At 44.4% G+C, this 16,464-nt stretch overlaps 1 protein-coding gene across 34 annotated transcripts in view; it reads left to right on the top strand.

Annotated features, from left to right (window-relative positions):
- The window catches only part of KCNMA1 (potassium calcium-activated channel subfamily M alpha 1), a 724,697-nt gene that overhangs the window by 346,828 nt on the left and 361,405 nt on the right, over positions 1-16,464 (top strand). For all 34 annotated transcript variants that reach the window (XM_032312863.1, XM_032312897.1, XM_032312898.1 and 31 more), the window contains exon 3: positions 16,401-16,462. In XM_032312863.1, coding sequence (XP_032168754.1) covers positions 16,401-16,462 — 62 coding nt within the window. The remainder of the gene's footprint in view (positions 1-16,400; positions 16,463-16,464) is intronic.

Genomic DNA, 16,464 nt, shown 5'->3' with positions numbered 1-16,464 from the left:
TGTTGTATTGTAGGTGTAGTGGGCGCACACAGGTTGTTTCTAGTAACCCCTTAATGACTTATATTATAAATAGCATGTTGATGTAAAATGTATTTGACATATACGGGGTTACACGTGCATATCACTTAATGTAAATATCACTTAAAATGTAAATATCACTTAAAATTTTTTTTTAAACATGTGGGTACTAGGCAATTTAAAATGACAGATGTAGATTGAATTCTATTTCTGTTGGTTGCTGCTGGCTTAAATTTCGCCCTCAGGCCACTCTAGAGGGTGGTTGGTCAAAGGGAAAGAACCTATTGTGTTTTTTGTGGACACTGAGCCATCATCCTGATGACCAGCCCTCCATGGACCCCCGGGACCTCACCTATTCATTCCCATTCCCAGGGACCAACATGAGCTGTTGTGACATAGCTTTGTGAGAGGCAGACATTTGTGGGAACTCATACATTGCACATAACCTCCATTTTGCTTAAAAAAAAAAGGGGGGGGTGTGGACATGTTTGGAGGTAAGGGATCTTTGATCTTTGAACAGGATCCTGCTCATGTTGTTCTGCTCTTGCCTGTTTCATGGCCAGAACTGAGACCTGCATTGCTGCTGGGTGGAAGCAGCTGTCCACCCATCCCCTCCGTCGGGGCCAAACCCTGCACCTGGACCCAGAGGTGCCAGGGCACAGGGAGTCAGGTGGCTCTGCTTGCAGAAAAACCACCTGCCAAGACACTCAGGCTACTGAAATCCCGGTGGCAGCAGATGGTCAATCAGTGCAGGCCGCCGGCTCAGGCCCCTTCTCACATACCATCTGTGTCCCCCAGAGGTGTGGGATGCAGCAGCCTCCCCATCCGCCTTGGTGTCAACGGGGGTGGTGGGCGTGTGAGAGAGAGGTGGAGCTCCTCCTCAGCAAGACTGAGTTCACTAAGGACTATCTTTCTAGAATCACTCAAGTGGGGATTTGGAGGAACCAGATGGTTTCTTCTTTTGCCAATGCAGAGCCCTGACTGCCTGCATTGGGCTTCCATCTGCCCAGACTCCTGACTCATGTGGAATCTTCCCCTTCCCTCTGCCTGGAGATTCTTCCCACCCACTGCTCAGGTGACAATCATTCTCATATACATGCAGTGTGTGCTTTTACTCAGGCTGCACATTGGAATTAACTGAGAAGCTTTATTTTCTAAGACAGCAGACAAATGCTGATGCTTTTTCCTGCCTCCCAGGGAGGCTGGTGTCATTGCTTTGGGGTATGGTTTGGTGATCTGGGTTTTATAGGAAACAACAAGTGTTGGAGAGGATGTGGAGAAAGGGGAGCCCTCTCACACTGTTGGTGGGAATGCAAGTTGGTGCAGCCACTTTGGAAAACTATGGAGATTCCTTAAGAAATTAAAAATAGAGCTTCCCTATGGCCCTGCAATTGCACTACTGAGTATTTACCTCAAAGATAGAGATGTAGTGAAAAGAAGGGCCATCTGTACCCCAATGTGCATAGCAGCAATGGCCATAGTTGCCAAACTGTGGAAAGAACCAAGATGCCTTTCAACAGATGAGTGGATAAAGAAGGTATGGTCCATATATACAATGAAGTATTATGCCTCCATCAGAAAGGATGAAAACCCAATTTTTCTATCAACATGGATGGGACTGGAGGAGATTATGCTGAGTGAAATAAGTCAAGCAGAGACTGTCAGTTATCATATGGTTTCACTTATTTGTGGAGCATAAGGAATAACATGGAGGACATTGGGAGATGGAGAGAAGTGAGTTGGGGGAAATTGGAGGGGGAGACAAACCAAGAGAGACTGTGGACTCTGAGAAACAAACTGAGGGTTTTGGAGAGGAGGGGGGTGGGGTGTTGGGTGAGCCTGGTGGTGGGTATTAAGGAGGGCACGTATTGCATGGAGCACTGGGTGTGATGCATAAACAATGAATCTTGGAACACCAGAAAAATAAAATAAAATTAAAAAAATAAAAAATAAGATCTTTTAGAAACTTTAAAGTTCTCCTTTTCATAAGGGAACCAATGCATTAAGTGGATGTTTCTCCAAATGTGTCAGAATTACAGGGAAAGGGGAGTACAGTGTGCTTGTTGAAAATGCAGAGTTCTGAGTCATCGCTCAAGCCTTAGGAATCAGGATATCTGGAAAATTTTCAACAAATATTTAACAAAAACAGAATTTATGACGAATAGCCCCAATGGATCACAGGTACACTGTGATGTCAACATCACTGTATTAAATCATTAACAACTTCGTATGGATTTTTTTTTTTATCCCTTGTGCTTTTTAAAAGGGCCAAGGAAGAAGGCTAATGCAAAATTCAAAGGAAGTAATCTCTAATGATTCTCACTGTTAAATTAAGACTTCATAAAAGAATTTTCCATTATGGGGCATAAGACTGGAAAATATGCTGATCATGTATACATAAAGCAGTAAACATGCTATTTCCTTGGGGATGGGAGAGAGGGTTGTTTATGGTTTGGGGGAAAGGGGGGGGGTCAGTGCTTACCTTTTTTGTCCCCATTTGGTGTGGGGGAGGGGTCTACTATCATAGCTATCCAAGAAAACCTTCCAGCCTTGATGCTTCTTTACCAAGGAACTCTGAAAGAGCTGATGGAACTCTAGAGTTCCACCAGGTGAAGGTTTGGGGGATACTAACAACCTCATAAGCTAAAATTCAGGAAGTACCTTTGGTGTCATGGATTAAAAGAACAAAGATAGGAAGTCAAACCTGGATTTGAGGCCCAGCTGTGCCTATCACACTCACATTTAAGCTCCCCTTGCCTCAGTTTCTCCATCCTCACAATGGAGATTACCTTTTCCTTCTTGAGAACAGTGGGTTCTCCTTCCATTTAGTTCAGTGTATTTGACCCTAACACCATCTTGGTCTCTCCTTTCACTCTGCAAGCATCAGTGGGACAATGGTCAAGAAGCTTCTGCATGTAAAATGTTTGTCTTATGCTAGTTGACACCTTCTTATCCTTCCTCCCTGGGGAAACTGCCTTGAACCTCACAGTCGAGAAAGCTCTCTACTCCTTTTCAGACTCCTCTTTACCATGTACAATTTTTGCTCTCTAGTGTGACCGTGGGTTGAGTGTTTGTCTTTCCTCTAGACCGTGAGGTCCATGAAGGCAAGAGCCCTCTTTGGTTTTCTGCTGTATATCCAGGCTTAGCACAAGGTGTGGTATACAGTAGTCACTCGATAAATGCTTATAGGATGAATGGCTGGATGGCTGGTTGGATGAATGGATGGATGGTGGAGACAGAGACACGAGTGACACACTGCTTGCCCTTACAGAGACACAGGCAAGAGACTGAGAGGAAAACAGGTGACAACAATGAAGAATGAGAGAGTGCTTTGGGAAAGTCTCCTCAGAGTCTTTCAGGAGTTGCCTTCAGTGAAGCAGCAGATGAAGTTAGGGAAGGCTAAGAGTTGCCACCTTGTCTGCTTCTGAATGACTTGATTTTACAGTAGAAGAAATGAAGGAAAGAAAGAGAGAGAGAGGAAGGAAGGAAAGAAAAGGAAGAAAGGAAAAAGAAATGAGGCCTTAAAAAAAAATCCAGTCACCCTGTGTGTAATTGAAACAGCATTTCAAACAACATCTAGAATGGGAGCTTCAAATGATAACTGTGGCTGCTTCTGGAGAGAATATGTCAAGTAGACCTGCATTCTTCGGAAGGCTGGTCAGCCCAGAGCACACAGGAAAGCCAAATTAGTGCCAGAAATTTCTGGCAGGAGGTGGAGCTTGAACCAAGGGAATTGGGTCTGTCTTTCCTCGGTCTTAGACATGTCTGGGAAAAATGCGCAGAAGCATGATCTTTGGTTCTTTTGATTTTGGAAAACTTGTGGACAACTGTTGTTTAGCACCACTTCTTTCCAACAAGAAAGGGAATTGCTTATCAATGAGATCCCGTTTTCCATTTGTGGTACTTCTTGATTACTTTCTTCAGAAACAAGTCTCCTCAGCCACACCGTTACAAGTCTTGGCTGAAGTATGTCTTCAGAAATCTAAGCTTATGTATCAGAAATGGGGGTTTTAATAGTTTTATCAGCAGTAGTGACATATCTAAATTCATGACATACCTTCTTATGGAGAAGATATATCAGTTTAATTAAGAGCAAAACCAAAACTTGTTGTTGGCATTGTCCAGCACATTGGACTAGCGTACAAAAATGATTTTGAATAATATTTCAAGAGAGAGTTCTGGCCAGTTTTCTCCCTTTTAGAAGCCTTCAAAATTTACAGATATTTTAAGGGGATTTTGTCCAAATAGCACAGACCCAAACAACCCATCTAAAATGTTTTTATACCCATACTCAAAGAAGACAGAATATCTGGAAAGGATTGACTTTTGGAAATTTTTTCTGATGGCCTAAAGCAGTGATTCTCAAAATATGGTCCTTTAACCAGCAACATCAGCATTGCCTGGAGGTTGTTAAAGATTCAAATTTTCACGCTCCCCCAGACTTACCGAACTGCAGTGTCTGGGATGAGGTTCAGCAATATGTGTTTTAACATGCCCTGTGGATAGTTCCCATCCATACTCATATTTGGAAACTACTCTTAGGCTATAGCATAAATGTCTGGAAAGGCTTTTGATGCTGGGAACCTCATCTTGGCATCTGTCATCCTCCTCTGCATAAGAATCAAAAGGAGAGTTCAAGTTCTATAATGCAGGACCATTCTCTCCTATTCTGTATCCCGTGCCAGCTTACCTCGGAGTCTGTAGTGGACACTTGGTAACTGCATGCAATGAATGAATGACCGGGGAGCTGTGGAATGGTGTGGGTAGTTCAGAAAAATGAATTCTTGTGCATAAAGATTTTTTTTTAAAGATTTTATTTATTTGTCAGAGAGAGAGCGAGCACAGGCAGACAGAATGGCAGGCAGAGGCAGAGGGAGAAGCAGGCTCCCTGCTGAGCAAGGAGCCCAATGTGGGACTCGATCCCAGGACGCTGGGATCATGACCTGAGACGAAGGCAGCTGCTTAACCAACTGAGCCACCCAGGCATCCCGAAGATCTTATAATGGAGTAGACAGGGAGGGGAATTAAGTGATCAGGATGGGGCTGTGCTAAAATACACAGCCAGATGGTGACAAGAGCCCCGAAACCCCTGAGAAGGTAATGGTTCTCATTACCTTCATATAAATGGTTCATATAAATAGAAAATTTGGCAAACCATACAAAGACTTAAGGACATCCACCTCAATTCTGATTTCTCCTTGATAACTGTGTCAAAGCTCTTAAAAATAGGGAATACAAAATTCTTCCCAAATTTTTGGCTCCTCCCTTGCTGAAGACAGTCTGTGTGCCTGCTCTGCCTATAGAGAGACTGAAGTAGAAAGGAGACCTGAACATCATACATACACGTCCTCTTCCTCCTTTTAAATGGCCTTGAATAGACAACAAGTAGCATTACCTAGTTTTTTTCTCCTTGTTTCCAAAGAGCGATGCCGAGAGAGGCAGGAAAGCTATGTTACCTGACCATGTTCCCGTCCCTCCAGCCCTACCGCGTGCCCCATGCAAGTGGAGTTTGTGGTTTTTCTGATTTGGTCTCTGGTAAGCCAGAGCTGTGGTTCTGCTGTGTGGCATCATTAGCATCTGATCGTCCCCGGGCCATGGGGAGATGCGTGAGATGTTGCGTGAAGTAGGGCGGCAGCTGGGGCTGTGGTCCAACCTTTCTAAATGAACAGTGATGGGGTGGGGTGTGGGCCCCCTCCCCCACCGAGGACAGCCATAATTGCACGAGTTGAGATGTGTACCACTGACCCTTGCCTTCTGATTTTCCATGCTTTTGGGACGGGAATGTGTGAGCATGAGAAATGCTATCTCATGAAGATTTCTACTTCCTTCAAGAAAGGCAGCTTGTTTGTAGGAGTACCACAGTAAATTCAAAAAGAATTTTTTCCCAGAGGTGAGGGAAGGAGGGAGAGATGTCAGAAGTAGACAAGCTAGTACCTTCTCTTTGGACACTAGGATCTCAACCTACCACAAACCTTAGCACAGGGGGCTTCCTGGTTTCATTCTTATCTAGATGGCGTTTGCCAAGGTCAACCCCTTTGTTGTCAGCTGTTGGGTCTACAAAAGAGGAAAAACAATATGGTGCTTTGGGAACCAAGCACATGAACGTGAGCCTTTATGGTCGAGCCTGGCAGGGCATAGTGGGACAGGGCACTGATTTTGAAGGTTTGTCAACATTGGTGTCAATGTTTTATTGTCAGTTGAGTGATTGTTTATCATCTTTGACCCACTATTGATGTGCAGGGCCTTTGGTGGCCCTGCTTTCCAGGTTGCGTTGACAATCTTTTTTTAAAAGCAACACTATTGGTGGCAAAATGATTATTGTAAAAGATAGAAAGTTTAGATTGTTCTAGGGGTAACTTGAAGGTCCTATTAACCCACTAAGTGGCTGTAAGTAAGCCATTGCTACAGTTTGGCCCTGAAGTTCAGACCTTGGGGACCAAATGTCTTGTGTCCATGATGTTATCTTTTAGAGGTTGTTACAGATTTTAAAATGTTGTAAGCCAAAGGTGTACATTCTTTTCTTTTCTTCTCTTTTCTATTGTGATAAAGGATATATTCTTTTAAAACTCCCTGTCATATCTGGGACTTTAGCTACGTTTACCCAAAGACATATTAGGTTCTGGCTCTAGTCAGAAACCCTGATCCCTGAGAAGTTCATAGTCTTCTTTGTGTAACTGTAATAGATGGGGCTGAAAGTGGGAGGGGGAGGTGGGGACTCCTGTAGGTTCCCTGCGGCTCGATAGGGATAGATTCTGGAACCAAGGGGAAATTCCAGCTTACTAAGGAATAAGATCAAACATTCCAGAGAGGCAGGAGTCACATGTATATAGTAAAAGTTTCATACAGGTTCCCACTGCCATTGAGAGGAGAGATATTAGTATCCCTCAGGAAAGACGATTCTGTTTCTTTTGAAATTTAAATATACTGATAGATTTTTTCTTGCAGAATCTCAGAATTTTTCTTCTATTTTTTTATTGTGATTAACGTCATGTAAGATTTGTCATTTTAGCTACCTGTAAGTGTATATAGTTCAGTAGCTTAAAGTACTTTCACAGTGGGACGCCTGGGTGGCTCAGTTGGTAAAGCAGCTGCCTTCGGCTCAGGTCATGATCCCAGTTTCCTGGGATCGAGTCCCACATCTGGCTCCCTGCTCAGCGGGAAGCCTGCTTCTCCCTCTGTCTGTCACTCTGTCTGCCTGTGCTCACTCTCTCTGACAAATAAATAAAATCTTAAAAAAAAAAAACAAAAAAAACAAACCTTCACAGTGTGGTACAACCATCACCGCTGTCCATCTCCAGAATTTCTTGATCAATTTAAACAGAAACTCTATACATATTAAACAAGAATTCCCTATCCCCCTCTCCCCCGCAGGCTCTGGCCACCACCATTCTACTTTGTGTCTCTGTGAACTTGACTTCTCAAGGTTCTGCATGCAAGCGAAACCATGCAATGATGGTCCTTTTGTCTGGCTTATTTCACTTAACACAATATTGCCAAGGTTCACCCATGTGGTAGTGTATGTCTGATTTTTTTCCCTTTTCAAGGCTGGTATTTCATGATACATATAGACACCATTTTGTTTATCTGTCCATCTATCAGTGGACATGTGGGTTGCTTCCAAAGCTGCTACAAATTTGGGTGTACAAGTATGTTTTTGAGTCCTTGCTTTCACTTCCATGTTTGCCTTCAGTATTCTGTAAGAAAAGGACGGTTTGAGAAGGAAGCCAAAGATGGCCATAAATTTAGTCCTTGGTGATGGTAAGTGGCAACTGGTGACTGGACAGTTCTATACAAGTTTTCTCATCTTATGAATCTAATTAAATTTAAAATCCAGTTGGCCAAACCATCATGCACTTAAGCGAGACAATTTCCCCACAAGCTCATTAGGGTCAAACTTGGGAGCTCCACCAGCATATGGAAATTTTCCCCCAGGATTTTCAGTCATTAGACAAGAAAGGTCTCTCAAACTTTAGCCCTCGAATGGAAGGCTTTTATCAAGCTTGCCAGTTTATCAGTTTAATGCTGTTCATAAAAATATGTGAAAATCAGGGGCACCAGTTTGGCGCAAGGGGTTAAGCCTCTGCCTTCGGCTCAGGTCATGATCTCAGGGTCCTGGGATCGAGTCTCACATTGGGCTCTCTGCTCAGCAGGGAGCCTGCTTCCCCCTGTGTCTCTGCCTGCCTCTCTGCCTACTTGTGATCTCTTTCTTTCAAATAAATAAATAAAATCTTTGAAAAAATGTGAAAATCAACATTTTAAGTGTTATATGATGCCATGGTATATAAGATTTTAGTGTCATTAAACCTCAATTATCAGGAAAGTTTTGACCCAATGTTCCAATTGCTTTCGATCCTTTCAGTTTCTTGTTTTCATTTATAATAAATTGGGGCTTTTAGAGAAGCACATTTAACTCTTCTGTATATTTGTGTTGTGCAAAATGAAACGAGCATGGTTAACGAAACCCAAGATGTAACACTGTTGACATCTCCATGGCAGTAGGGAAACACTGACCTGCAGAAATACGCACAACTTGTGCCCCGGAGTTATAGCAACATGGTCCCTCGGGAGGGAAGAGATTGTGCAACTGATGTATGATTATGCCCCTAATACTTCCTTGGGGAAAATTAAAAAAAAAAAAAAAAAGAAAGAAGAATCCAGACCCTTGATATCTATTCCATATTAGTCAAATTCTCCTCTCCCCGCTGAAAAAAGCTCATTATTGTGCTTAGTCTGTTTGCCAACGGATGTATGATTTACAATAAAATTGTTTTTAGTAGTTTGCATTAAGAAGGAACCCTATTATTTTCCAGGATTTTGGAATGGTCCTGAATGGTCCTATGGTCATTCTGAAATTACCTAATTTGGAAATGGGCAGAGGTACATTGCTAGGAATGTGATTGGTTAATAAATATTGATAGAGACCCAGGAGTATCAGTTTATCTCTGTGTCCCTTGCAGTGTGTGTGTGTGCGTGTTTCTGTATTCATGCATTGCTTATACATTTATATTTACATTATTTTGTGTATTACTTCCTTATGACACGTACTTCACTTTGTTTTCACACATTCCCAGTCCCGATCCTAATTTAAATTCTCAACTTCTTCCTGTAGCACTCCTGATATCTGCCACCTTATAATTGAACCTGTCTTTCAGAGAGACAAAGTTTCCCTCACTTCTTTGTAGGTGGCTTGTTTCTTTATAGCCCAGGGACCCCTGGACACTCTGGGCCTCCATAGCCTCTTCCTTCTTGGTGCAAAACCTTTTCTCTTGAGGCTCCTGCCATCCTGCTGAGTCCTTACCCTGTCTGACCTCCCAGATGCCGACATCCCATTCAGGGTGGCTCCCTCCCTGACTCCTCCTTCCTTCCCCTCCCCCCAGCTGCAGCCGTCCCCTTCCGATCTGCACACTGATCCTCCTTGCTAGCCCCCTTGCCTCCCAGATCCTCGACCTCTTAAACCGTGATGCTCTCCAGTCGCTCTCCACTCCAGCCATGAGTCCCTTGGATCCTGCCTTCATGGGTACTATACCTCACCTCTTTCTGGGGTTTTAAGCTCCAAAGTCTTACTCTGTGAGGGTCCATGTCCTTCCAGCTCTCTTTTGCTTTCATTATACCCAGTGTCCAAATGTATTCTCCTGACTGTTCTCCAAATACACATTTATTTAACAAATATTGATTGAGACACTTTGCTAGCTTCTGGGAGTTTAGTGATGAGCAAAAATGGACAGGCAAACTGTCTTCATAGAACTTGCAGTCCAGCGGAGGAGAGAGGATTTGATCAAGTGATTGCACCAAAAAATGTAAAACTTTTGCCATGCTAAGTGCTACAAATTACTGTGTTCATGGGGGGAGCAGAGCAAAGATCTGAAGGATGAATGGTTTATGAATAGAGGTAAGACTTTTTGGAGGACTTGTGCAAAGGTCCTGTGGTAGTTGGGGTGGGGAGCCACACATGGTGAATAAGAAGACCTGAAATTTCAATTAATTTCAGTTTATAGCAGAGGAAAGGGGCCAGGATTTGCAGGGTCTTATAAGCTGGGATTTTTTTTTTTTTCTTTATACCCAAAGCCATGGAAGTCATTTGGAGCAATTTAAGGGGTGGGAAGTCCTCTCCAATTTGTATCTTTTGTCCTAACAGTCCAGTCTAGTCTGTAATGAGTATGGCTTTAAGTATTGCATTATTGGAAGCACCAATTTAAATGCCCCCAAAGGCATCAACGTTTTCACTAGGCTTCTGTACATTTGTATAAAGCACAATTTTACTCTTATCTGGAAATCCCACGTATTTTATAATTCTAAATAATGACTACTGAAAGCACTTCTTTATTCTTTTATTATTTCATCTTGAACATATCTGTACTTAAACCGTTGTTTGGAGTCTTGGCTTTCAGTGAATCAACTTGCAGCCTTTTTGTATAAGCAGTTCATAAGTCAAAAGTAATGTGCCAGAATGTTATTTTGGAAACTTAGGGGACCTTTGGATGTTTAAATGGCACTGTCAAAATATTGGTTTTATATTTTACAAATCTTTTGTTATTTGGGATAACAAAAATACCTTTCTTGGTAGCAAGATCATGTCTTCTCTTGAGAGTGGTTGAAGGGTAAGGAAAACATTAGTATACTGGCCAGACTGGGAAGAAAAACATATCCTTTTTTTTTTTTTTCCTTAAGAAAAAACTGATATTCAGAGTGTGAGCTTCTCTGGGCAAAACGTACAGAAACGTGGGCTTTTCAAAGATTCACAGAAGCAGGAGGAAAGAAGACTGAGCAAGACCTCCCCCACTCATTTTTCCCTGTAGCAAGAGCAGAATGAGGCACGGAGCCACGAGAGGGCCAGCCAGTGGCCCCTCTAGGTTGTGTTGTAGTTTCGTGCAATGGCACCTGCTTGAGCAATTGATTGTGCTACAGGACACACAAAAACCATGAATCCGAGTGTCCATAGGATTCCCACTTACGATTATCTGAAAGAAACCCTCTGACCCAGATTAGGGACACGCATAATGGCCATTGTGCCGAGTTACAATGACATACAAATAACATCTCCTTGGCATCAAAGAACGCTGCCTTCTCCAGCCAAAAGTTTTGAGTTCTTTCACTGTGAGCGAAAACCTACTTAGGTCCTGATCTCAGGACCATCTGTTCCAAAGGCCCATTTCACAGGTCAGGACGTGGAGTCCTGGAGGTGAGAAGTGATAGGCTCAAGAGCATACAGCTTATGGGGGCAGTGGGGATTCCAACCCAAGGGGGCCTGTACCCTCAATGCCAGGAATCTGTCTGCTGATGTGCTGGTGCCTGCCTTTCCCGGCAGCAGACTGGTGGAGTGGGGGTGTCAGGGATTTCCGTTCATCTCCCTGGCTTTTCCATCCTCCCCTCCCCCTCCCGCTTCGGGGGTCTGTGCTGGTAGTGGTGTTGCTTCTGGGCCCTCTCCTTCCTTGGACATCCCAGAAATGTCCGTTCGTATGTGAGGCATTTATCAAAGCCACAGGGGACACCTTAGTAATTTCAACTTCTGGATTCCATGCTCATTGAGGGCAAAGACCAGGCCTGACTTTGCTCTTTTTGTTTTCTTTTTCCCTCTCTCTCCCTCTGGGCTTTGTACAAAGGGGTTCAATAAATGTCTGTCGGAGCTGTTAAATTCACCAGACCAAACATTTTAATTTGGAGGGTGGAATGATGTTATCACTCATAAACAAAACATCCCCACATTGTTTTGCCTTGGGAGTTCTCATATCTATTGTTTTTATATAGTGAATTTTATTGTATATAAATTATACCTCAATTAAAAAAAATAGTGATGTGCCTTTGGGATTATATGTAGAAAATGGTCCATTTTTGGAGGGGTCGCTGCTGCCAGTGACTGGCTAGGCCCCAATTAAATGTGCAGAATCATTAATTAGGGTCATTTGTTCTGCTGGGAGCTGAAAATGTATAAAACCTGCTCAGGAGAGAATTAATCCATCCTCTTCTCTGTCCTTTCTAGAGTACTCCTAGCATGATTCTCAAAGCCTCCAGGCCTCATACATATGTTCTAATGGGCTAATTGTTAAGGCGACATTTGTAAATTAATCTCTGACTTGAGCTAAGTGGTTTCCCCTAATGGCTTTAATTCAGTGACTCCCATTCTTGGCCATATATCAGATTCACTGGTGGAGCTTGTGAAAGATAGAAGTACCCAGCTTGCCCATCCCCCCAGCTGGCCACTCTCGGGTTCCAGGGCAGGGGGAAGGCATCTCTGTTTTTTAAGAAATGCCACTCCTGGGAGGGGATTGTGATGGGAGCTGCCTTTCTGAGCCTTTGCTCCAGTCAGTGTCTGGAGGCCCTCACAGACTCGTGACTAGTGTCTACTGAAAGCACTTGGGTCGAACTCTAACAACTTGGAAAACCAGTTTCTAGCACAGGCAACATGTCCAAGAGCCCACCTTCCTGATTCATTCATTCTGTGTTCATTCTTACTGGGAATGTCCTTTCCATGGAGATCCTCAGTGACCTGACAGGGGATATTCTGTGCGTTGCCATCCTGCTTTCCATTTTCATGAACTTTCTGAGACATTTGAGAGATCTCCAGGACCTGCTGGAATGACCATCATGAAAATATCTGTGAACATCCCCTCTCTGTGCTCCATTTATCATCAGGCTCCTGGTGCCAGGCGTTATGGACAAACTTTTTTTTTTAATACAATGCGTGTCTGTAACTGTGGGTCTGTTCCTGATATTCTTCTGTGCAAACACATGTAGTGTTTGACCTTCCATTTCTGAGAACAGATAACTCAAGGGTACCCTTGTTTCAATGACATTAATCAAATCACTTTTGTTAGGTATCTGGCACCTCCGTAAATATCGCTCAGTACTTCATATCATCATGTAGCATGTAGGTATTTTTTTTGTCAACCTAAGAATACGGTGGCTCGCGCCGTTCCAGGTAGCCGTGATGATCTGGGGACCTCAACCTGTGAAAAGCTATGAAGGCTCTGGCGGAGGTCAGCACACAGTGTGCCTCGAGAGGGAATGCTCATATTGTCCCATGTGTCAGACTGTGTTTACAAGGTCTTGTTGGCAACAGTTTTGTGAAGTGCTTGGTTATTGGAAGGGGTCTTCTGTGACCCTGCTGCTGGAGGGCTAGCGCTTCTCCATCTCAGGTGTTGTGCTTCTCGTGGCCTCATTTTACCATGTCCCTTGGACTAAGTGCCTTTTATTCCTGGGACTATTGAGGCACATGGAAGGACTCCCAGTGGCCTCCCCCCTTACTGAAGGGGTGCTAGAGTAGCCAAGACAGGTATGGAGAAGGGACACATTGAGAACAAAAACCATATTGAGACAAGAGCCCCTATGGTTCCCGCCCATCCTTAACTTCTCCGATTTATATCTCTACCTAGTCAATACCTCATTGCAGATTGACTATACGTTTGCCATACAACCCGGCACAAGTTGCATCATCGCGTAATGTAACATAGGTTACTATGTAAGGGTTACTCCACAAAGGAGTATGTTTCGTGGCTCCAAGTGGACTTTTTCCCACTTTTCCTAGGGCCTCAAATATAGCAGATGTGAAATAAATACTTAGATAATTATTTCTGGGTGCCCTATAACATAACCACTGGCATTTAGGCTAAATATCTAACCATTGTTTGCAGTTGGACCTAATTTTTTCATATTTAGAGCAGGGTTCTCAGACAATGGGCGATTTGTCAGAGTGAGAGAGAGGTAGAAAGGATGGAGAGAGAGAGTGCTAGTCCTTTGCCAGGGCCTTGTAGAAGACAAATCTTTGTTGGATTCCTGCTTTCATGGTGTAAGCCAAGGGGCTGATGCATTTTCTGTAGCGCTTGGATCCAGGTTGACCATGCAATCAAGCCTGACATGATAAAGAGCCATTTAGCAAGTTTAAAAATCACATGCCTAGTTGCCTTAATCCTGAGAAGTTGGTCTGCTCCCCATTGATCACGTCAGTCGTGGAGGCGGGTGGGTGGAACAGTTGGACACCCTGTGCCTCAGGAACCAGGCTTCTGGCCCACCATGTGGACCCAAGAACAAGCTCACTCATCAGGATCTTCAGTTCTTGGAGGTCATTTGCCTTTGGATTACTTCCCTCCCTTACCCTATCAGAGAGGTGCTGATATTTGAGTTTGCATCTTAAGAAGCTAGCAGGAGTCCTCCCCTCCTGTCCACTGGCTGATTTGCTTAAATAAGCTGCACATTATTCCCCGTCACAGAGGCCAAGTGAAGGCAGCTGGGACAAATCAGAGTCGGCTACTTGGTCTGGCCCCCCAGTGCTGGGAAATCCTCACCATTGCAGGAGAGCTGAGATTCTGAGAGTGTTGCATAATGATGTAGATGCCATTTGCAAGGGCTTCCATCCTCTTTCCTCCCCTCTCCCCTGCCTCCCTGCCCTTCCCTCCCCTCCCCTCCTTGGCCGGTATAGCCCGCTCTGACCAGCTCAGGATTCACACACACACACACACATACACACAGTCCAGCCAGCAGAGATTAGTCTCGGTCAGCTGTTTATGAATGAAGAAGAGGTCCTTCCCCTGTGTCCTGGCCACACCCCTTCCCTTTGCAGCATTTTGAGAATGAGGTCGGGGCCAGGATCTAACCGCTTATGTCTCAGAAATAGCAACACAGATCAAAGTTAATCTGAAGCTATTTGTTTTGGTGCCTCATTCAGATAATAGAGGGGGGAAAGCCAGGCTTGTTTGTGTTTTTGTTTGTTTTTGTGGATGACTTTTACAAAGAATGAATGAGTGAGTGTGAGGGGAGCGTCTGGGGTGAGCCTGCTGGGGGGATTGGTGATCGCCTGCAGCAGACTGCAGTGCTGCCTTGGATTCAGCTGCAGCGTGGTTTAGTTTTTGAGACAAAATGGAAGAATTAAATAAGCCCCAGTGGTGTACTGCTTTACCACTTCCTCTCATAAGGATAGTTTGTCAGGTGCTGTGAAGCTGTGTCTTCCTTCCGCTGTTTGTCACTGTCGGTGTTTACTGTGCGGTCGGCCGCCCGTCCGGCAGCTCCATGGGGCTCTGCAGTGTTTCCAGCGAATGCTGTATGTAGATTTCATTTCCGCTCCGCCGCTTTGGTGCACACACACAGTACAGATATGTGTGTTGTCCTTTCTCTCTCTCTCTCTCTCTCTGTAACACACACACACACACACACACACACACACGGCTTGACCATGCCCAGTCATTACATAAGCTGGGATTCCTTTCTCTCCGCCAGCTGCTGCCAGAGGGATGGCAATATGTAGATACTCAGAGGAGACTGACACTTCTTTCCTTCCAAAGTCCCTTTAGGAGATAGCGTGTCTGAAAGGTCGTTGCTGCGCCCTGGCACTGTGTCTAGCGGTGGTGTTGACTTTTGTTTTCAATCTTCGCATCTTTCTTATTTCTGAGCATCCATTTAGATGCCCTACTGGTCTCCACTGTGAAAGACTAAATAAACAAACTGGGATGGAGAGAGGGGGCAGAAGTGTCGGTGTCTGCCTCAGCGGCGACATATGGCTTGGATGGGCTTCCATGTGACAGGTAGTCTTTGAGGGAGATGCCAGACTGTCTTCTAGATCAGCAGGGATTAATTCTGAGTGAAGAGTGTAAACATGAACAGGGATGCTTGTGTAGCTGGCTCTAATGTATTACCAGCTTTGGCTTTCCTCACCTAAACTGTTTCCAGAATACTTGAGAGATGTTATAAGTACACACACACACACACGTACAAGCAGCAGATATGTGCTTTTCAAATTGATGGTTCTTGCCTGGAGACAGGAAGTAAATCAGGGTTTGCGTAGGCTTTCGGGCAGGAGTAGGGACCGACCGTTCTTGCGTGTCCCTGTGAGGGGTGTAACTGGGATTGACGAAAATGTTCGAAACTGGATGACAGTGATGGCTGTACCACTTGGTCAGTTACTCGAAGTCATTGAACTGTATGCTTAAAATAGGTGAATTTTATGGTATGTATCCACTGCCAAGTGGTATCTTGGCAGAGCTGTGAAAAATTGATATTCCCATATTTGAGTTCCTCTGGGCCCTGGTTGCATATAACATGACCCATTGTGTCACCTGAATGTTTGCCTGCCCTTCCCACCAGAGCGTGCTGACTTCAGTTGCGGAGAAGCTGGATCCTGTTGAGGACAGGGCAGGATGAGAGCCATAGATCTAAGAGTCTGCCCTGACCCCTGTTGGCCGGCACTGAGGTTGCTGCCCGCTGCAAGGTGTGAAGGCCACATCAGGGCGTCCGGTGGGGGCCTCCAGGGACTGAGATTCCCAAGGGGGCCCCAGAAAGCAGTCAGAACCCTGCTTCCCAGCTGCTGCCACGTGTGTCCAAAAAACCCCAAACACGAAATACGAAGCTTCCTGGTGTCGGCTCTTAAGTGATGACATTTTCCTCTTCTTTTGCAGGTTGTCTTAGTCTTTGCTCTGAGCATTGGTGCACTTGTAATATACTTCATAGATTCGTCAAAGT

This window comes from Mustela erminea, chromosome 14, assembly GCF_009829155.1.
Source record: "Mustela erminea isolate mMusErm1 chromosome 14, mMusErm1.Pri, whole genome shotgun sequence".
Lineage (NCBI taxonomy): Eukaryota > Metazoa > Chordata > Mammalia > Carnivora > Mustelidae > Mustela > Mustela erminea.
The sequence above is the reverse complement of the archived record's forward strand: the minus strand, read 5'-3'. Positions and strand labels throughout refer to the sequence as shown.